The sequence below is a fragment of the Lissotriton vulgaris genome, chromosome 12 (assembly GCF_964263255.1).
Source record: "Lissotriton vulgaris chromosome 12, aLisVul1.2, whole genome shotgun sequence".
NCBI lineage: Eukaryota > Metazoa > Chordata > Amphibia > Caudata > Salamandridae > Lissotriton > Lissotriton vulgaris.
This window is the reverse complement of record NC_141700.1, coordinates 589,163,633-589,186,962: the sequence shown is the minus strand read 5'-3', so window position 1 is coordinate 589,186,962 and position 23,330 is coordinate 589,163,633. Positions and strand designations below refer to the sequence as shown.

Sequence of the window (23,330 nt, the reverse complement as noted above, 5' to 3'; positions counted from 1 at the left end):
GGCTCACACTACCTTCAGCCTCAGCACCAGAGCTCCTAATCTTGCTCCATTATGAACACCCTCCTACAACCAGAACTCACCCAGACCCTTAAATGCAACTCAGTTCACATGTACCATACAAACATTAGAAAACCCAGTAGCTCAGTGTTTAGAGTCGACACTTCTTCAATTGCCAAAATAGAAAATTGCACTACAGCAAAGAGAGTTTACATATGTTAACAAATTCAAAGGTTCGATGTAGGTAAATTATTCAAGGTAAATATAGCAAAGTTTTTCTAAAACTGTTGTCAAAGCCAATTGTTTTTCAAAGGCGAGAACTATTTGCGTTGCTAATGCTTGTTCTTTTTAATGTGCTCAAGCATTCTCCCTCATATTCTTTTCCCCTCTGCATGTTGCTCCCTCGCATGTGCTTCTCCACCACTACTCTCCACTCCTTATTGCTCTTTCTCTCGTGTGCGTCTCCGCTCGCCCCCCACGTTGTCTCTGTCACTCTTGAGTCTCATCTGCCCTCCATGTTGCTTCTACTTTGTGTGCAGCTTTTGCAATCTTCTGAGTTTTGTTTTTGTTTTATTATGCCCCCACTTTATAAAAGTGCTTTCACACTACTTCAATTTCATTTTGGTTTTAAATACCGGGGCATCTGGAATCGGTAAATTAAAAACAAAAAGAGCCAGCATCATTCCGTGGGCACGTGCGTCTGTGGTAACACATGAACACACATACAAATTGACACAACCTTGTCAGTGAGTCTTTTATTTTTTTGTCCTATGGTATGTGCTGCACAACATCTTTTGCCAATGCTGGAAAGGTTGTCAAAGGCAATGGCAAAGCCAAAATGTCCCAAAGGTGAGACCTATTAGATGTGCCAATGCTTGCTTTTTAGGTGTTGTTGCATGCCCCCTCCCACCCTTCCTTGTTATTGCTTGTCCCCTCCCTTGTTGCTCGCCCCCTCCCACTCTCCCTTGTTATTACTCTCCCCTCCCTCCCTTGTTGTTCTTCGCCGGCTCCCGTCTTCCCTTGTTGTTGCTTGCTCCCTTCCATTCTCCCTTGTTGTTGCTAGTTCCCTCCCACCCTCCTTTGTTGTTGCTAGCTACCTCCAGCCCTCTCCTTATTGTTGTTAGCCTCCTCCCATCTTCCCATGTTGCTAGCCTCCTCCCGCCCTCCCTTGTTGTTACTCACCCCACGCCTCCCTTGTTGCTCACCCCACACTCTCCCTTGTTGCTCTCTCCCGCCCTCCCTTGTTGTAGCTCACCACTTCCCTCTCTCCCTTGTTGTAGCTGTCTACCTTCTGCCCTCCCTTGTTGCTCGCCCCCACCTGTCCTCCTGTGTTGTTCCTCGTCCTGCCCTCCCTTGTTGTATCTCACCCACACGTGCCCTCCCTCGTTGCTCACCCCACCGGTCCTCCCATGCTGTTGCTTGCTCCCTCCGCCCTCCCATGCTGTTGCTTGCACCCTCCCGCCCTCCCATGCTGTTGCTTGCACCCTCCCATGTTGTCACTTGCTCCCTTCCGCCCTCCCATGTTGTTGCTCTTCCCCTCTCGCCCTACCATGTTGTTTCTCACCCCCTCCCATGTTGTTGCTCACCCCTCCAGCATCCCATGTTGTTGCTCACTCCCTCCCATGTTGTTTCTCACCCCCTCCCGCCCTTCCATGTTGTTTCTCACCCCCTCCCGCCCTTCCATGTTGTTTCTCACCCACTGCCACCCTCCCATGTTGTTCTCACCCCCTCCCACCCTCCCATATTCTTGCTCACCTCTCCTGTGTTGTTATTCACCCATTCCTGCCCTCCCGTGTTGTTGCTTACCCCCTCCCGCCCTCCTGTGGTGATGCTCACCCCCTCCCACCCTCCTGTATTGTTGCTCGCCCCCTCCTGCCCTCCTGTGTTGTTGCTCGCCCCCTCCCGCCCTCCTGTGTTGTTGCTCGCCCCCTCATATGTTGCTGCTCGTCCCCTGTAGCCTTCCGGTTGCAGCTAACCCCCTCTGGCCCTCCCCATTGCTGTTTGCCTCTTCCACCCTCCCCGTTGCTGCTCGCCCCCTCCCTGTTGCTGCTCGCCCCCTCCTGCCATCCCCGTTGCTGCTCGCTCCCTCCCGCCCTCCCCGTTGCTGATCACCCCCTCCCGCCCTCCATGTTGTTGCTCGCTCCCTGTTGCTGCTCTCCCTCCCCGTTGCTGCTTGCCCCCTACCTGTTGCTTCCCGCCCCCTCCAGCCCTCCCCGTTGCTGCTCGCCCCCTCCCACCCTCTGCTCGTCCCCTCCCACCGTCCCAATTGCTGCTCGTCCCCTCCTGCCCTCCCTGTTGCAGCTCGCCCTCTCCTGCACTCCCTGTTGTTGCTCCCCCGCCCTTCCTGTTGTGACTTGTACCCCCTGCCCTCTCTGTTTTGGCTTGTCCTCCCTGCTGTCCCTGTCATGCCTTGTACCCATGTGGTTATTTGCACTTGGTTTTCTTGGCCCCTCTCTATGCAGGTAGATCTGGCTGGCTGCGTCATTGTGTTAGTGTTTTTTTGCTTTTTGTTTTGCTTTGTCATTTAGTCAAGCTGCACAGCTCGCTAAAAAGCAAATGTTCTTTCGTAGGCACGACCTATTGCCTTCTCCTTTTAAATTGAGAGCTGAAAATGTATTTTATCTTCCTTTTTGTACGAATTGCAATGATTTTAATTAATTGTGCAAATAAATATATCGATCTATCTATCGATCTATCTATCGCCTTTTCCAATGCTTGCCTTATGCTAGTTACACTGTCAAGGACCTAGGTTCCCTCTCCCACTGCATCGCCAGCTGCGGCAACAAGAGTCCGGCTGCATTTCACACTTTGCCCCATAAAATATCGTATTCGGTTCTCAGGAATCGGTGGGCAAATACTGAAGTGTTTTCATAAATACTTCGCAGAAGTTTTCTTACTCAAAGAAACACACGCTCTCAAGTCCTTTCTCCCTGGAGAGATGTGTTGCTCTAGAACAAACTATTCCTGTATGAAGGAGTTGCTGTTTAGCAGGAACATGTGTGCTAAATTTAGATGACCTTTTTGGTAGTGGACGCGAATGAATCTAAGAGAAATGTTTACTAGTAATTAAAGACATACCAGTTTGGGCCTCTGGCCGGTGAATCAACTTTTAGGGCGGAGTTCGTATAGGCTGACCAGACATCCTTCTAAAATCGAGAAAGCTCGATGTTTACTTAAACTCTGCGGATGGAAACGTTCCAGAGGCTGGTTCCTAGAAAATGTTCGGTGTGTGCCAGAAAGAGACATGTTTTCAGCTCGTTAATCTCTCCGTTGGTCCTTCCTGCTTGATAGCGCCTCATACTTGAAGTGCCTTCTGTTTATTTGTTCTGGAACGACTCTTTAAATATAGTGAAATAAAGAACACGGCCCTTTCCTTTTGGGACTGACTCTGAATGTCAAAACAAAGTGTAATTCATATAATTCGATCCATCCCTCTTTATGAACGGGATGGGATTACACCCGTGTGTTTATTTAACTGGCCTTGGTATGTGTTGGTATTGTATTGTCTGCAGATGGGTGTGTTGCCTCAGCACAGTGACCATCATGGCGTCATGGCACGTTGACTTGTATTTACCTTCGTAGGACATCTGGCTGATAATGAACTGAAAACGAAATTGGAAATACTGAAGAAAACTCTGTTTTGTGCAGAGGGCAACCGCCCCATCTTTTCAGATGTTGGTGCTGTGGCACTTCAGCGCACCAAAGAGGAAATTGTTGCATTTCTTTGGACAAGAAATTTGGCAATTGGACATGAGCACCAGTTACAGTACACAAGGACGCATTCATTGTCATCTATCCTTCAGATTAATTTTCGGATAGGATTGCCAAAAAGGGTCCCTTTGCAGGTCATGTTTTTTTTGGGTTTTTTTTGCGGTTTTATATAGCGCGAACTTGACTCGAAGGTATTGGAGCGCTTTACATAAGCACCAGTTATGCTAAACACATTCATTTTTTGGTAGGCGGCACAGGGAGATTGAGTGATTTGCCCAAAATCACAGGATGTTGAGCCGAAGCCGAGACTCGAACCTGGTTCCCCAGCGCCAACAACGGCACCTCAGGCCTTTAGGCCACATCCTATCTCCCATCAATGCGTTGGGAAATACTCTTCGGTTTAAGCATAGTACGGGGATAGTCCATTAAAAAAAAAAAGGTAATAAACCCTGGCCATAAGACGAGAACTTTCGTCCCAGCAGTTTAGTGTACGGCTATTCTGTTTGTGTCCGTCCGGCTCTTCGTGCGTGCTCCTCCTGGCCCCAGGGGCAGACCTCAGTGAAAGCAGAACAGCGGTGCGGCAACGCATAGTGCCTGAGGCTGGGGAGTCAGAAGGCAGGGGGTATCTTTGAAATGTGGGCGAGTACAGTTCTGGTGGTGTACTGTGCAGTATCAGGCATGAGGATTGCTGGAAGATCGCAGACAGAGTGACAGAGTGTGATTGGCTGGGTTGATGCGCAGAACGAGAGCGTCACCGCTGGTTTGTGGTATGGCGTGTGCTGCTTGTGAAGAATTCTTATGTATTACTATGTAAGGGGCAGTGTGTGTGTGTGTTGTTCCTGTTCATGCTTCTACCAGTTCTTTGTGCACTTGTACCGGTTCCGTGTGCACCAACAAAGCCTGTCGCCTTGTACTGTTGGTGGCCAGGCTGCACTTGTGCTGCCTGTATTACTTTAATGATGCTCGGTCCAACTTGTAAGTTACCCAGAAGCCGAACGATATCATTTCTCGCTTTCTTTTTTTTTACTTGTATGCACAAGACTTTGCCCTAAATAAAGCAAGCCTAAGCCAACCCGACCACAACAGGAGAAACATGTCTTGAACTCGTTGGCTGTCGACTCTCTGTACAAGATATTAATACACCACAGACTGATTCATACTCATTGGTGAGTCAGGTTTCCAGCCGTTTAGACATACTCACTCCACTTGGTAGAGAATATATGACCATGTTTAAAGGGAACTCTTTGATAATAACGCCCAAGAGTAGCTAAGTTGAAGATTTTTTTATCTCAGAACAATACTAGTTATTGGATACTGAAGAGACCTTAAGCCTTGCAAATCTTGAGTGTGATCCTGACGATCTGTATACTACTGTATATCAAAGCGCTTATTTTATTTGAGGGGCGCTTCTCTATGAAAATATGGTAGGAAGCCGGCATCAAAATCATCGCTTACCCTTGTAAGCAAACAGACCAGAGTAATATTCTGAAATATATCAACTGCGTACCATTGGCACTGCACCTCACTTGGCGTTTCTACAAATCAGAGTCCCATGCACTACTGTTCCGGTACCTGCCGTTGTTTGCTACCACTGTCCAGCAAGAACAAATAAATACCACAAAACGGAAAGATGCACTCAGGAAATTGTTCTAGTCCAAACAACGTCAATGCAGTATCTGTATAAAGTCTTTTTTATTTCTTCTTCACAAAATACAAAGAACATCCAGCCAACTCGTTTCGTTCAAAACCTCTCTTTTGACCTTCATCAGGGCTCATGTGTGTTGATTTCAAACATGTGCATCTTCTAATAAAGCAATAGTATCATCCATTGGTCCAGTCAATGTTAAATTTATCAAGAGTGTTATCCCTCTTTAATTTCAATAGTATTTTCAAAATATTACCCATTTTCATGGGAATAAGGGTAAATAGCCCAGGGTGGATACCTTGATAAGTATCCTGTCCGTCTCTGCGAAGTCCAACAAACAAACAGTCAAAACCGAGTTTTGAAACACCTCTCCACTTACACTATTTTGCACGTCTCTACATATGTATCACATCGTCTGGAGAAAGACTCAAATGAGAACAATTATTCACACACAGGCCACTACAGCTGAATCTTGCTGAGCCTGGACAAATAGCCAAAACTCCTCAAATATGATTCTAATAAGAGTGGCAATGCTCTCACAACAGTGTTTCTAGGTTCACTTCCTCTCTAATTTCTGACCAATCTCTTAGATACCACAATGGGCTTCTACCACAAACATAGGCCTTAACTTATTAGGTTCTGTGACCCAGGCAGACATGTTAGGACTCATTTAATTGAGACAGACAGAGGTTCAACGTGATGGCATCGTTTTCCAAAATTTTTGAAAATTCACTTTTCAAAAACCTTTTACAAAAACATAGTTTTTCTATAAAGTGTAATATACATTTTGAGCTTCTCTTAACGTGTTTTTTTATTTGTATATCTTTTTCTATATACATATTTATTTCTGTTGACATAAGCATTTATATCTGTAAGCAATGTGGGTATTGGTTGTGCAGGATGTTGGGTCTATGCAAGTAATAGGTCAAAAATTGTCTCTTCACTGGGAGCCATGCACCTTATCGTAGGTCTTGATTCTCTCAGGGTAGTGAAGCAGAGCAGTCCAAGGCCTACTCCGGGACGGTGGTGTGGGCTAGTAATCCCAATACATTCCGTGAATGTCCAGTAAGTGCTTTTTCCTTGCACATTTATTACACACACAGTACTAAATTCTACACATTAATTTATCTATCACGTAGATAAATCTATCTTTGATGACATACTGAAATCACTTTTAACCCCTAGTGGGTCACAAAGCCCAAAATTACAAAGCACCTGCGTATACCAGATAGAACATTAATTTTTATTTGTACTTATTAAAGTGAGGTCGTTAGTTAAGAATGCCATTGCATTTCAAGAGTTTTTAGAATCTAGTCAAATAGAGATAGCTTTTATAACTGAGACTTGGACAGGCGCCTCCTCGCACCCGGATTTTCTTTTGACCATAACAGTGAGTTTTAAAATCCTCAAAGCAGACCATGTAGGGAGAAAAGGCGGTGGTATAGCCCTCATTCTCAAATCCTGCTTTAAATCCTGTATCAAAGTGAATTTGGATAACCGGTACTGCAAAGTATTTGATTTTAAAATTGAACTCTACTGTCAATACTCTTTTAATGGAATCTTACTTCACTGTCTACCTAAACTTAGGGCCGGTTTTATAGATAACTTAGGCTCCTTTTTTGCTTGAAAAGTTGAACACTCCAATTTCTCAGTGCTGGTTGACTTTAATTTCCTCTAAGAAAATGTCTCCGATCCAGATACGAAAGTAATCACCGATCAGATGGCCATTGCAGTGCTGTCTCCACTTGTCAAGGGTTCGACTCATGTTGCTGGACACTGCTTAGATGGGATTTTTTCAGATAACCCCCATTTAAGATGGACAAGATCTTGCCTATGAGCTGGTCGAATCATAAGGTAGTCCTTTTTGATATACTACTGCCTCACAAAAAAGTCCCCAGGGAACATTTAGTCAGTCGCCCAAGGAATAAAATAGAGGCTAGTTCATTAAATCCTCTTCTTTTAGAAACTGTACCACATTTGTCTACTGACTCTGATCAAGCAGCAGCTAAATGCCATTCCTGGCTTGATTCAGCCATGACACAATTAGCTCCTCCCAAACAGTGTTGACGTTCTAGGAGCTCACCTTAAAAACTATGGTTTAATGACACATTGAAAGCTCAGAAACAATTATGTCGTAAACTAGAGAGGAAATGGAGACTTGAAGACCACTCAATCACTCATATAGAATATAAATGATCTCTTCAAACATATAAGAAACTCATCCTCAGGGAAAATGCTTCTTACCTCTTGGAGAAAATCACTGCGGCCGACAGATGTCCTGAAGCCTTGTTTACTACGGTAAAGAATCTGGCAAAGATGCCAGCTGCACCAGATATTAACATCACTCTGGAGTTCTGCAACTCCTTAGCAGAATCCTTTCAGCATTAGGTCAAGTCTGTTTTTGACACTTTTTGTGTTTCAGGACAACAGCCTAGCTCAGACACCTGCCCAACTCAATAAGATTAAGTCTATAACTTATGACAAGTTACAAGGTTCACTAGAGTCAGCTACTTCAACCCTTTACTCTTTCTTTGCTATGACAGTTGAACAAACTTCAAAAATCATTGATGCAATAAAATCTGGCTCTGCATCAGATCCACGCCCCCCACAATTTTGCATATTTCTCCTGAAATTATAGCGATTCCACTCACAACAATTTTTAACACCATGTTCAAAACAGGGTACTTCCCAATGGAATGGAAGAAGGCATCTATATTTCCGTTATTGAAAAAACCTAATCTGGATGCTAAGGAGACTCTCAACTATAGACCCACATTGAGACTCCCTTTCCCTGCAGAAGTGATCGAGAAGGCTATTAATATCGAACTATCCTCTTTTATCAACGATAACGCTATTCTAGATTCCTCCAAATTTGGATTTCATGCTTATCACAGCACTGAGCTGGCCCTTATTACAGCTACAGAAGAGCTTAGGCAGCCCTTAGACAGGGGGGTGGGGTGGGGGGAGCGCAGCTCTCATCCTTTGGACCCGTCAGCAGCTTTTAATACAGTCAATCATGAGCTGCTGTGAGTCAGTCTATCCTTCATCGGGATCAGGGATAAGGCGCTCTCCCTGCTGGGTTTCTTCCGGTCTGAAAGGTCCCAGGAAATGGCACTGGTGAACATTGTTTTGCCTTCCTTTATGCTGCCTTGTGTAGTTCCCCAGGGTTCTTCCCTGAGCCCAAAGCTTTTTAACCTTTGTTACCCCCCTTGCGATACTAGTAAAAAGTTACAGATTTGCACTTGTTTCTTATGCAGACGATACACAGATTATTGTCTCAGTGAGCAGTCCATCTAACCAGACAGCTATTAGTTTTCACGACTGCATGGGCCATATAGCTAATTGGATGACAGACAATGGTCTAAAGTTGAATTCTTCCAAGACTGAGGTTTTGGTTCTGTGGAAAATCCTGGGGAACAATCCCTCAATCTGGACTGATAGCTGGTGGCCGGTACAACTTAGTTCACTGCCTACACCAGTGCTCAAAGCCAAAAACGTCAGAGTTATCTTTGACATCAAGCTGTCCTTTAAAGCGCAAATCAATTCAGTCACCTCGGCCTGCGCTTTTATCTTGAAAATTCTGAAGACAATTCTTCCGGCAATCCCTATGAAGGAAGTGACCCGGTTAGGGCCACCCGGATCACTCACGACCTCCTTTAACCTACCAAGAATGAAGAGTCGATAATGCAGTAGAAAATACAAGCAAACTAGTTTATTCATAAAATACACTGTGGTGGAGTCCAATCTGACCAGCCGCCTATGATGGCTGACGAGGGACTGACTTTTACAAGCATAAAGTTACATTATGTATGTTACAGAGTCCATAAAGACCCACCTACCGTGGAAAAACACTAGTAGGTGTTGTAATACAATTGGGGGTACAGAACATAAGTCTCGATTCTGCAGCCTGGTACAAGCTATCTGCATTTCAAGTTCGTCTGGTCTATCCTCCCCTCTAGACAGGTGGGAGAAGGCTTTGATCCAAAAGAAAAGGCATGCACTAACGATCTAACATGAGCATCAAAGAAACAAAATTTACCAAGTACTATTTCTCATAAATGAGCAAACAGTTTCAAATGTGCAAGTAACAGTTTCGATTGTAACAGAACATGGCATCTTCTCTAACTAAAAGGGTGGCACAGATGTCAACCCAACTAATGTGACATCTGTATCAACTGATTACGTCTTACACACAATATGTAAATATAATGTATTAGGCATATAAATGCTAACATAATATAGGGTAAAATAAGAGTAAACAAGTAAAACTACATTTCAGTTTTATCACCTATGAACCTGAGGGAAACTGTGGTATCGGAGTTGATATCCTCAAGATTGGACTATTGTAATGCCCTTTTTTCCAGTGCTCCCAAGCGTAGCATTCAAACGTTACAGACTGGTCAAAATGCAGCAGCAAGAGTACTCCTAGGTATTTCAAATTGGACTCAGTCTCCACAGCATTACTCCATCTTCACTGGCTACCGGTAGCTAGGAGGATCGAATTTAAATCACTTTGCATTGCCTTTAAATCACTCAACAACCTAGGGCCATTGCAACTGGTGAATCTTTTTAAGTCTTCTATACCTGCAAGATCCCTTAGATCTGCCCAACTTGGAAACATCATTGTTCCTAGAGTTAGCAGAGCCAGGTAGGGTGGCAAGAGTTTCACGGCTACGACAACCAAGCTGTGGAACTCCCTGCCAACCTCGCTAAAAAAGAGTCCAGTCTGTAAAAATGTAGAAAAGGCCTAAAAACCTGGCTGTTCAAGGCATAATTCTCCCCCCTCAGTCTGTCTTTATCTGTATGTGTTAAGGGCAGCGCCTAGACACCCCAGGGTATTTGTTGCGCTTTATAAATGCTTCATCATCAACACCCCAATATAAAGGGGGGATGTTCATTTTCAATAACAGAGGCCTTGGCTTTATTAGTGGGTCACCACACCAATATATAAGGCACACCTACTGGCTTTGTCAGTGTCACCACACTAAAATACCAATAACCACACACATGTTATGATTAACCATCTTATCACTGGAACCATTAACAATGCTCAAATGCCCTCATTATCAATGCAAGCACTGCAATGTTTATCAATAACAATAATTTTTTTCAGCATATGTTCAATAAAACATTTAAAAATCAATATAATATGTTTGTATCTTTCTTCATCTATCAAAGATTGTCTTTGGAAAAGATAAATCAAATTTCTTTGCTTCACAAACTTGAATCAAAGAATCTATAAGAAGTGTGGCTCACTGATTAGAGCGGCAGACCCTGAGGCAGAGGTCTGGTCCGGGACCAGGGTTCAATTCCCGACGCGGCAGGGTCTTGGGCTCAATATCCACTGACTCGATAATTTTCACCTAGGTGCCTACTCTAATCATGGGTCCCACTCTGCAACTCTGGGCAATAGCTTGCTTAATCTCCACAACGGCCCCGAAAGCGCTAGGATGCCTAGCCTCACCTTGGAGGTGCCCAGTAAGGGGCATCTCACAGGGAAAGCCAGGAAGGGTTCCACAGCGGTATACAGCGCCAAGATACCTTCTAGGTGATAGTGCGCTTTACAAGTATACACACATTTACACATTTACACATTTACATTGATAATGTGCTCCAGACTAGGTGAACACTCTGCTGTGCCTACTCTAAAATGAAAATTGTTATTGATCCCATGATGACCCTCTTGAGAATCAGTTAACAGGGTCAAAACGCTGACAAAAGATGCTAGAGAACTGGTTTAGAAATACTGATGCTGAACACCACATAATGCAAAAGGGTGGTGTTATGAATGTTACATCTTAATCAGCCATTGGTCTTTGTATGTATTTCTGTATATAGCACTTGAGCACTTTAACTCCCCTATTCACTTCCACTGCACCATTCACCTACTCTGGAGCATGTATCTATGTACAATGTATTCATATAGATTCTTTGATTCTAGTTTGTAAAGCAAAATAATTTGATCTATGTTTCCCAAAACCAGTCTTATGATGGTCTTGCACATTTGTCAAGGAAGTTGAGATCTCTACTTCACCCAAAGATACCACTGTCCTACGTTATCACTGCCCTGCCCAAATCCCAGGGTTACAGGATTACCCCTTTCTTATTGTATGCCCTTATCATGGGCACCCAGTGGGAGGCAGGATGCGCCATCACCTGCACCAGAGACAGTCTGTCACATTGTACCAATCGGTCCTGCAAATTATCCAGAGAAGCTACCCCCTCCCCTTCGACTACTCATCCACCCATCCTACCTGCTTGTGGCAGGCTGAGGGAAAACCATCTTTCTCTACTCCGTCAAGAAGTGACTGCTCTCTTGGCCAAGGGGGCCGTAGAGAGGTTGCTAATGCCAGAAGTAGGTTGTGGTTGCTCTTCCCGCTACTTTCTGGTGCCCAAGAAGTACCAGGGCCTTCGTTCTATCCTAGGCCTGTGCCCTCTCAATTTCGTCCTTAAGCAGGAGAAGTTAAAAATGCTGACGCTCGCTCAAGTCATGTCTGCCCTGTACCAGGGAGACTGGATGATAGCGTTGGACTTGCAGGACTCCTATTTCCACATTAGTCCCCTTTTGCACATCTATGTTTGCTAGACTGGCTACCCTCTTCAAATCACCTATTGCAATGCCTTTTATGAAAGACTTGATGCATATGTTTACCCCAAAAACCTTCATCAGGATTCAGTGGAACCTTAATTTGGTACTCTTGTTGCTCATGTGCACACTCGTTGAGCTCATGCAGAGTTGGTTCTTGAGGCCTCTAATCATCAAAATGTTTTTCTTATCGCTATCACTTCCGCATGTAATGTCAGTGAACTGCAGGCGCTTTCAGTTCAAACTCAGTACATCACCTTTTCGCCCTACAGGCCCAATCCACCACAGCTAAGGCTGGCGCAACTGCACTATCAAGGGAAATTTGTCTTAGGCATCAGTCAAGCTGCAATGTGGGCATCAGTACACACATTCAGGAAACACTACTGCCTTGATTTCGAGGTCCATATGAATGGTCATTTTGCTTCCTTAGGCCTGCATGTTTGAGTCCAGTCCTCAGACTGTCTTTTGTGAGGTACTGCTTGGAAATCTGTTCTAAAAGTAAATAATTTGTGGATTGACGTATCCATCACAAGAACAAGTTAGTTACCTTTGGCAACGCTCTTTGTGGTGTATACTCCTAGTTCTGTGGAGAGGGCATCTGCACATTTTAAGGCCTCAAGTAAGTTTTACCGTTACACTGTTACTTTAATTTTCTCACAGCTGATCCGTGTCTTAGGGCGCGGGAGAGATCAAGATGTCAACAGACACCAGCCTGCAGGGGTGATGCATATATGCTGCCCCAACCAGTTACTTCCGGGGCCATGTAAGGCCATCACAGAATCTGATAACGTCACCTAGTAACGTGCAGGAGCGACTACTTCAATAATGTCTGGATCCAATCTGGTACCTGGTAATGCCCCAAAGGTAAAAACTCTGCTGTTCGTGTCCCCTAGAAAGAGTTACCAAAAGTAACTTGTTCTGCCAGACCTTATAAGAGCAAAAGGAACAAATAATAGACGTAATGCTGAACAATGCAAACATTCACCCCCAGTTACAAAGATCTGGGTTGAATCCATCGTTCTTTTGCTCACCACGCTGCCCCAGTTTGGACCCAGCCACATGCAAATCAGTCTTGACCCTGTTCCTCATGGGAGCAGTCCAGCCCAAACTGCCAAACCAGATCCTCCCTGGACTGAAAACAAGCATCTTGGGACCGGTTTCGGGGCATCACCCAGGCTAGCTTGAATCCAGTGGCGCAGTGAGCACAGGAAGTATGTCTGGGCATACCCTTCCCACTTAAAGCCACAAAAGGAAAAGGAACAAATAATGGACAGAATGCTAAACAATGCAAACATTCACCCCCAGTCACAAAGATCTGGGTTTAATCCATCGTTCTTTTGCTCACCACGCGTAAGAGGTCAGAAGTTCACAACAGTGAAAGATTGAACTTTCTGAGAAGGGGACCAAACTTTGCTGGAAACCTTTTCTGTGAAATGCCTTGTTTTATTTTTTGTATGTTGTAAACAATGGGTTTTTTGTATGCACCCCAAAAAGCCTTCCGAGCTTTACAACTGTATCACAAAGTAATAAACAAATTCTAATTAAACACAAAAGCGGCTGTAAAAGGCAATTCCTCCCGACATTAAAATGAGCCCCTGGGTGTGTACCCCATGAAAACGGTTTCAAACTACATGTTTGATACCGAACTGTACCCGTAATTGAACCCTTTTTAACGGCTACCCACTTAGTTTGCACTTCTGTTGCACAGGGGCGTTTTAAGACATGGGTAGAGAGGGCAATTGTTCTGGGGCTCTACCTTCCAAGCCGCCCTGGTAAAGTTAATTTTCTCTCTTTGACCCCTGTCTGTCCTACTTCCCTATCTAAACCCCTGGCCCGCTCTGTCTATCTCTACCTCTGATTCTCTACCAGTGTCATCATAAGTATTTTGGGGGGAAGACCTATTTCAGCTTTTTTGTGACACTGTTAAAGTTTAGCATATCATTTAATATCGTTTAGTATCCTGTAGGTTTGTGGGTTCCTGTAGGTAATATAATTCAAAATCCGTTCATTACAGGGGCCCACAAAACATATCTTGCCTGGCGCTCATCAAATCCTTAAGATAAGACTGCTGTTGCAAACAGCGTTCACGGCAGTGGGAAGTATGTTAGTCACAGGGTCTAAACAAATGGGAAATGGGCTTTCCTAATGAGGCTGAGGTTAGCACCAAGAGCATGTGATCATTGGGCAGAGGGTCAACGACTCCTTGCAGAGTCCACATCGGTCTTGCCAAATTTGTCTCATTATCTATTGCACCAATGTGTCCTGTAGTAACCACCTTCCAACTTGTTCTTCGGCTCAGTATGTTTTGTGAAAATGACTGGAAATATTATACAATATCTCCATGGTAAATTCTCTAACTGAGCTCAAGCACTTTTTAAGTATTTTTGGGATTTAAGTACATGGCTGTTTGACAAATACAAACTGGTCTCGCCTTGAATGCTACTAGGAGGTATTCTATTCTTTGTAATCCATACCTATTTTTAAATTCTCCCTTGTCATTCAAAATATTCCCGTTCTGTTTTTCCAAATGTTGACACATTGTGAGGTATGTCTTATATTTAAATTTGTTTGATTCCCTTTTCATTTTCTTCTGTTGACAATGTTTGGACTAAACATGTAAGTGTAAATCTGCCAAATATTTGCCCTTAAATAAAAGAACAGCCTGCATATATCTGTCTTTTGAATTGAATTTCCCTAGTTTGCGGAATCCATTTTGCTCTGGCAGAATATCCATTAAAGTGCAGGTCTTGTGGTGTTAGCCTCACCCCCAACATAAACTAAGTACAAATAATCAAAGAGTATATACAGACGTCCATCAGTTTAAACTGCAAGCTAAATGTCAAATGCTTTTGGTTGTGATTTCTGGGAGTTGTGTGTGTTCCTTGTAATCCATTGTAACTATGAGGACTGGGTTAGTGGTGGTCAAAAATTAAGCACCTTGTGCACCAGGAATCCGATTTCATATGCATCGATCTCTTCACAATAATTAAAGCAGCACAAATTGCACCAACAAGGGTGAAAAATTGAAGACTACTACTGAAGTAGGTGTTAATATGAATTGCTTTTAGTATGATGCATTGGGGCAAATTGAGTGCTGGAATGTGAGGCAGAGTGCTACCACCCGTCTTCTGTTTGAAAAGCCTCCCTTGAGCTACTGAGCTGACGAGTTGTGTTAATGCACCTGCTCCCATTGAGTGGCACAGAGACCTGAGAAGGCTTTGGACAGCATTTCCAGCACTTCCAAAACGACGTGTTGCTCTCTATTGATGAAGGAACTAATCTAAAAACGCGTATAGAGTTACACAGCACAAGCTGCTCCAAAGGTAAAAATGTAACCCCTTGCGTGCGCATGACAGAACCACGCCGTCATGAGCCACGGGCGGCGTTTGCTCATGACGGCGTGGCTCCGTCATGTGCATGCCGCTACGCCCACGCAGCATTAATTCCCTGCCTGTGCGGGCGAATTAATGAGCGGGCGGGCCGTGACGGAACCCCGCCGTCATGAGCACACGCCGCCTGTGACTCATGATGATGCATGCCGGCGTGGTTCCGTCACAGGCACAGCAGCGCCACGCTCACCCCCCACCCCCTCAACGTCGCGGCAAAATTCGTGCCGCGGCGAAGGGGTTAAAGACTACTACTGAAATAAGTGTTATCATGCATTGCATTTACCATGATGCATTGGGGCAAACTGAGTGCTGGGATGTGAGTCACTGTGCTGCCACCCTCCTTCTGTACTTCACAAGTATGTACAGATAGAGTGATACTTGTGGATAGTTCTGGTTTACTCTATGTGCGTCTCCTCATCTTAAATTGACAGTTAGTTGGAGCTTTGTTGCACATTGTAGATTTGTACCACAATATATTAAGCCAGATCCACTGGCATATATTTAGTGTGGGGTGCAGAACAGAGAATGTCACTATTAACTGATTTAATACATGTAATGGGTCTCAAGCAACGCTTCTCCTGCCAAAATATCATGCCTAGATCACCAAGTGACCCCTCCGGTCTGAATCTGCTCAAGCTGACTGGTCACACGCTAAGGTATGTCTGCTGCCTAGATACAAGGTTCGCCTGCCAAGTTCTGAACCTCTGTAAAAGCTTTCCAGTCCTCGTCAGATCCCATCTCATCCTCATTTCATTTCAAGAGGCGAATAGGACCTTCATTTTTACACAGCCCTGACTACTGCAACACATAAGAACTCCAAGCCACATCAGGGTGGCACGTAACACTGACAGCATAGCTTGTGGGGCGCTCCCTGCGATTCACTTAAAATTAAAGAATTAAAAATAACATGTGAACCATTCTGTGATCATACTGTAAATCTTTACCTGCTCACACCCCACTGACAGACAGTATACACTTTTGAGCCAATAAGAATCATAGTTCTAGAGCATACGTTCACCTACAAGGTCTCTTGGTGGGATTTACAGACAACAGATGTTTAGCGGTGGTTCCACTGAAGGTCGATAAGTAACCACAGTCAACAGCTAGAAAATATTTGTGCATTTGTTTACTAAATCATTCGACAGATGTGGAAGCCCGTTCTTGGAACTATATTTACAGAACGTGCGTATACAAACTTCCCCTATATTTATTTGTGTTGATGCGTGTTGTCGCATTAAACAACCAATATTGATCTCCGTCAATGTATTGTAGTTGACACTTTTTAGTTGACTGTTGCAAGTAACAGCGAAAACAAGCAAGATCTGTCTCACTCCTCTCTTCAATTTTTAGGTCTTGGATCCAGAACAAAACCACAGCTTTACTGATCACTACTTAAATGTTGCCTTTGACCTCTCCCAAGTGCTTTTCATAGCCACGGCGAATACTATGGCAACAATTCCCCCTGCCCTCTTGGACAGAATGGAGGTCATTCAGGTACCAGGTAAGCACATGTTTCAGAGCCCTTTTGTTTCGTTTGGTTTTTTAGATTGTTTTTTTCTTTTTTGTGTAAATTTGCATCTAGGAATAAGAGAGCTTTTAACAGAAGGAAACACTTTTATGTTAGCTTCTTTGATTGTAAATCCTTTAAGTGAAAACGTCTAACAAGGTCACAATAAAAGTTCATTCAAGTTCTTAAAATACAAAAAGAGCAATTGGGTGTTGTTGCTGGTGGTAGCAAAAGGTGTATTTCCTGTATCCTATTGCAAATATGATGTCAAATATATGAGAAACTATGTTTGATATATTGAAGGTACATTATGGGGTCATTTAAAGTATCAAAATTGTACAGTCGAGAGTTTCTCTATAAGTGGACTATGAGATGTAAAGAATCAAACGGTTTGAGAGTTCTCAGTCGATGCTCAGTCATTCTGATAGATACATCTGCCAGTGGATTCCTCACCTTGTGAATATCCCCTTGCGTCAGCAACATTCGGAAATACTTTTTGTAGCTTCGCGCCGACGTGGACAACGTCATAGAGGCACGGCATCGCACGCGACTCCGCTGACGTCACCGACACTACAATAGGCCCACGCCGGCGTGATGACATCAGTTCCCTTTTTTCCGCGTCGTTGACGCTAACGGTTTCGGGGAATCTCTGTAGCCTTTTAGTAACTTTGTTGCTATTTTCATCACTTTCCTGTTTCTTTGTGTCCTTCACGATGTCGACAAAGAAGACCGGTTTCAAGCCTTGCAGAGGGAAAATGATGTCTATCACGGACCCACACGAAGATTGCATCTGGTGTCTAAGTTCGGACCATGATGTAGATGGATGTTCTTCATGTCGGAAGATGAACCCGAAGGCTCTGCGTGAGAGAGAGGCCAAGCTACTGGTGGCAAAGCTGAAAGGTGACAAGGAAAGAAAGTCTGCGAGGTCGAGATTGAAGTCGAGATCAAGGTCTCGGGTGGAGTCGACTTCGAAGTCATCGTCAGATCATGCTTCGAAGTCAAAGAAGAAACATAAGAAAAGAAGACATGAGTCCCGACGTCACTCCGGTACGGATTCGGACTCGAGGTCGAAGTCACCCAAGAAGGTACGTTCAAAGGTGATTCCTCCGGAGGAGGACTTGGGTCCTGAAGGTGAGGCTTCACCTTCGGAGTCGCAGGTTCAGTCGCCGTCTCCGTCTCCGGTTCCATCTCCGGCGCCGTCCCCGGCCAGAGAGGATGAGGAAGAAGTTCCTGTGGGTGAGGATTCTGCGCCTGTGGAAGAGCCGAATTCGGAACCACCTCAAGGCCAGCCTGAGGGTCTTCAGCCACCTTTTCTGGCCCCAGGCCAAGACCCATCAGCGTTTTTGAACGCTATGTATGGCGTCTTTTCAAGTGCTTGGTACCCCTCTGGCGCACCTTTGGGTCCAATGGGGCCACTAGCCTTTAATTTAGGAGTTCCTCACTCCTATGCTCGGGCTCCATTTATGCCGTACATGCCGGCTCCGACACCACAGTGGCAATACCCGGCTCCGCCGAGGTCGTCGACACCGATACCGACGTCGACTGCTCCGAGTCGACCTCGAGACCAACCCCCACTGTACCATCGGATTCGATACTGACGTCGGTTCCGGCTCTGTCAGAGTCGTTGGTGGATCCAACGGCGTGACGTGTGAAGGAAAGGTCCAGGAGGGAGGCTCAGCGCCTCATGGAGGAGCAGAGATATACAGAGGCTCAAGCTGAAATGGAAGAAGGTGAGCTTGAGGAGGACTGTTTCGAGGATCTGGCGGAGGATAGTGGCCTGGAGCTTTCTCCCGAGTGGGAGTTCCCTTCTGTGTCTGATGCCCCTTCCAAAGACGTTCAGCCTTATCACTTGGTTATGAGGAAGGCAGCGGAACTTTTGAATTTGACTCTACCTACAGTAGAATTTAAGTCCAATCTACTGACTGAGGTTCTGCATTCACCAAGTTCTGTGGTGGAACCGTTGCTCCCATTTAATGAAGCTTCAACGGAACCTATTATGGAAGTTTGGAAAAAGCCTCTAACCGCACCAGCAGTTTCCAAGGGTGTGGCAAGAAGGTACAGGGTCGCTCCTGAAGACCCTGCTTTTCTAACTTCTCATCCTTCACCTGAAAGTTTAATAATCCAGGCAGCCTGTTCCAGAAAGACTGTGGGTGCATTTCCACAAGTGCCTGGGGATAAGGATGCCAAGAAACAAGATCAGGTTGCAAAAAAGATCTTTTCTTCCGCGAGTATGGTATTAAAGTCAACCAATGCCACTTGCCTTATGGGGAGATATGTGCATGCTCTCATGGATACACTGCGTCTTCTGGCACCTAAGATCCCTGTTGACAGCAGGAAGGATTTTGAGGAGGTGTTGACGGATGCACAGGCAGCGGCTCGCAGGTGATACAAAGTGGGCTAGACACTGCAGATTCGGTGGCACGCATCATGGGTACTGCGGTTGCCACAAGAAGATCAGCTTGGCTGAAATCTTCATATTTTTCGGCAGATATTCAAGCTGCTTTGTTAGATTTGATGGTGTTGGACTCTTTGGGGAAAAAAGCTGATACAGCCTTAGAAAGATTTAAGGACAGTAAGGCTACTGCCAAATCTTTAGGACTTTAGATCAGGGGTCCTTCTACTAGAAGGTTCAGAGGATTCTGACGCTCTTCCTTTCGCTCCAATCTCAAGGTCAGCAGCAGCAGCAGCAGCAACAGCAGCAGCAGAATCCCTTGTACAAGTCGTACAGGGGTAAGCAAAGAGCTCGTCCTCAAGGACGTCAAGCCTCTTCCTCCTCCACTTCCTCCAACCCCCCAGCCTCAGAAAAGCAGCCCTAGATCCGCCATTCAGGATCATGCGGGTCCGGTGGGGGGTCGGCTTACCCACTTTCTATGGGATTGGGAATTGGTTACATCAGATCTTTGGGTTCTCAATCTCGTAGAAAATGGGTATGCTCTTCCCTTTCTGGAATTCCCTCCCAATTACCCTCCTTGTCAAGGTTTTTGCACGGAGGAACACCTCTTACTTCTGCAGGAGGAAGTGCAGACACTATTAAGAAAGGGTGCGATAGAGGTGATGCCAGAGCAGGAAAGGGGTCTGGGATGCTACTCCCAGTATTTCCTGATTCCCAAGAAGGATGGCAGACTTCGTCCAATCCTGGATCTTAGGATCTTGAATCTTTATCTGAAACAAGAGAAGTTCAAGATGCTCACCCTTGCGCAGGTTCTTCAGGCACTGCTGGAAGAAGACTGGATGGTGTCGCTCGACTTGCAGGATGCGTATTTTCACATCCCAATTCTGAAGTCGCACAGGAAGTATCTCCGTTTTAAGGTGGGATCGCAACATTATCAGTTTGCGGTCCTTCCTTTTGGAATTACTACTGCGCCTCGAGTCTTCACCAAGGCGATGGCGGTGGTGGCTGCACATCTCAGAAGGTCGGGATTCCAGTATTCCCCTATTTGGACGACTGGCTGATCAAAGCAGAGTCGTCAGAGAAAGTGCTCCAGCATCTGCAGGAGACAACTCAGTTGTTGTACCGTTTGGGTTTTTCAATAAATGTACCCAAGTCTCACCTGGTGCCCTCCCAACGCAACCTGTTCATAGGTGCTGTACTGGACACAACTGTATGTCGTGCATTCCCTCCTCCTCAAAGGATTCGCGACATACAGGAAATGATTCCTTTATTTTACAATGGAGCGGTCGTTCCAGTCCTGAAGGTCCTTCGCCTGCTCGGTCTGATGGATTCTTGCATTCTGTTGGTCAACCATGCACGCTGGCACATGCGGGCGCTCCAGTGGTGTCTCCGCAGGCAGTGGTATCAACACAACGGAGATCTCAGGGAGTCTGTGAGGATCCCGGAGAAACTGCGGCAGATCTATCTTGGTGGAGCGTGGAAGGCAATCTGTCTCTGGGAAAGCCTTTTCATCTGCCTCCCCCGGTGGCCACAGTGATTACGGATGCATCCACTCTAGGGTGGGGTGCTCATCTGGGGGATCTGGAGGTCAAAGGTCTTTGGTCTCCAGAGGAAAGGTTGCTTCACATCGCAGTGTCTCTGCAGAGAGGCTCTGCGCCTCTGGTCCTGGGTTCAGGACCATCAGATTTGTCTTATGGCAAATCATCTGACCGGAGTTCTGAACGTGCGTGCAGACAGTCTCAGTCGGCAGTTCTCAGCCGACCACGAGTGGAGGCTTCACCCGGATGTGGTTCGTCACGTCTTTCGGACGTGGGGAACTCCTCAGATGGACCTGTTTGCCACTCGTGAGAATGCTCACTGCCTGTCATTCTGCAGTCTCCAGTATCCGATGCAAGGAGCCTTGGGGGACGCGTTTCGGTTGAGTTGGGGAAGTCAACTCCTTTACGCGTTTCCTCCCATACATTTGATTCCTCGGGTTCTGAGGCTGATTTGCCAAGACCGGGCCCAAGTTATTCTGGTCGCCCTGGATTGGCCAAGAAGGGTGTGGGACACGGATCTTCTCCACCTCTCCTCTCGCCCGCCGCTCCGTCTCCCGTTCAGGGCAGATCTCCTCTCCCAGATGGAGGGGCAGGTTCTACACCCCCAACTCCAGAGATTACACCTTCATGCCTGGAGATTGAACAGGGCAACCTGAATTCTTTTTCTCTCCCACACGATGTGGTGGATGTCATTCTTTCGGCTAGGCGTGACTCCACTAAATCCATTTATTCATACAGATGGTCTAAATTTGTCTCTTGGTGTGGGGAGAAGTCTGTTGACCCTTTGAAGGCTCACTTGTCTGATATTTTACAGTTTGCTCTTTCTTTGGCACAGCAGGGATTTGCTGTTGCCACAGTTAAGGGTTATCTTTCAGCATTGTCGGCATTTCTCTGTTTGCGGGATCAGCCGTCTCTTTTCAAGTCTCCTGTGGTTTTAAGGTTTTTGAAGGGCCTCACAAATAAGTTCCCTCCTACTCCCTTTATTGTACCTCAATGGGATTTAAATCTTGTCTTAACCTACTTGATGGGTTCTCCCTTCGACCCCTTACACAAGTGTCCCATGAGGCTTTTGTTTTTTAACCACTTCGATGCTTGTGACAAGGTCAACTCGTCATGGGTTTTACCTGCCCTGTGCTTATGATGAGTTGACCTTGTCACAAACAATGGTTTTTTAAAAATTGCAACGCATCACGGGAATATGCTGTAGCAATGATGCGGTTAAGACGGTCTTCCTGGGTGCGATCACCTCGGCAAGGAGGGTAAGTGAGCTTCAAGCTCTTAGTTCCAAGCCCCCATTCTTGACCATTCATGCTGAACGAATGGTTCTTAGGACCAGGGCTGCTTTTCTCCCTAAGGTGGTAACTCCCTTCCATCTAGGACAATCTATTACCCTTCCTGCCTTTTATCCTCCCCCTCACCCTTCCAAGGAGGAGGAGAGACTACACCGTCTGGACCCTAAGAGGGCGGTGAGCTTCTATCTTGATAGGACTGGAGACTATTGAGTGGATGACCAGCCCTTCGTTGGATTTGCTGGCTGCTAGAAAGGAAGAGCGGTGCACAAGCGCACTCTTTCAAGATGGATCATCCTCTGTATAAAGATCTGCTACTCTTTGGCTGGTAAGGAACCTCCAGAGGGTATAAGAGCTCACTTTACTAGAGCAAAGTCGTCAACTTCTGCTTTGTCTAGGGGTGTACCTGTAGAGGATATTTGTAGGGCCGCGACTTGGACCTCCCTCCACACTTTCGCGAAGCATTACTGCTTGGATGCCGAGGTGAGGAGGGAAGGTCACTTTGCGCGCTCTGTCCTCCAGGATTTTTTGGTGTAGAAGAGTGGACACCCTCCTCTGGGAGTGAGGACTGCTGTGGGACTCTATTCACAAGGTGAGGAATCCACTGGCAGATGTATCTATCAGAAGAACAAGTTACTTACCTTCGGTAACGCTTTTTCTTGTAGATACAGTTTCTGCCTGTGGATTCCTCATTGACCCACCCGCCTCCCCATTGTCCACTCTTCTATAGCAGAGTTACTGTAATGTATTTACTTTATTGTCAAGGAATTGTTTATTTCAAATGTTTTATTGCATTTGTTTCACACTGTGTGTGTTACCTTGATATTTGTGTACTGTGTATACTGTGTATATTTCTACTGTCATTGCTCCGTCCGTGTGCCTCGAAGGCACAGAAAAAAGGGCGGAACTGATGTCATCACGCCGGCGTGGGCCTATTGTAGTGTCGGTGACATCAGCGGAGTTGCGTGCGATGCCGTGCCTCTATGACGTCGTCCACGTCGGCACGAAGCTACAAAAAGAATTTCCGAATGTTGCTGACGCAAGGGGATATTCACAAGGTAAGGAATCCACAGGCAGATAATGTATCTACCTGAAAAAGCGTTACCAAAGGTAAGTAACATGTTCTTTACTGCAGCAAAGTGTAATTATTATTAGGTGCAATAGAGCATTATTTTAATTTTTGGTCAAGCAAACGAGTCCTATTCAAGGAACAGTTCAAAATATCAGTCTTCTGATAAGTACTATTTGAGAGACAAATGCACTCTTTTGAAACGTT

At 45.5% G+C, this 23,330-nt stretch overlaps 1 protein-coding gene across 1 annotated transcript in view; it reads left to right on the top strand.

Annotated features, from left to right (window-relative positions):
• Positions 1 to 23,330, top strand: part of LONP2 (lon peptidase 2, peroxisomal) — an 805,754-nt gene that overhangs the window by 404,832 nt on the left and 377,592 nt on the right. Inside the window, exon 9 of the mRNA XM_086945449.1 lies at positions 16,679 to 16,829. Within this exon, the coding sequence (XP_086801575.1) occupies positions 16,679 to 16,829 (151 nt within the window). The remainder of the gene's footprint in view (positions 1 to 16,678; positions 16,830 to 23,330) is intronic.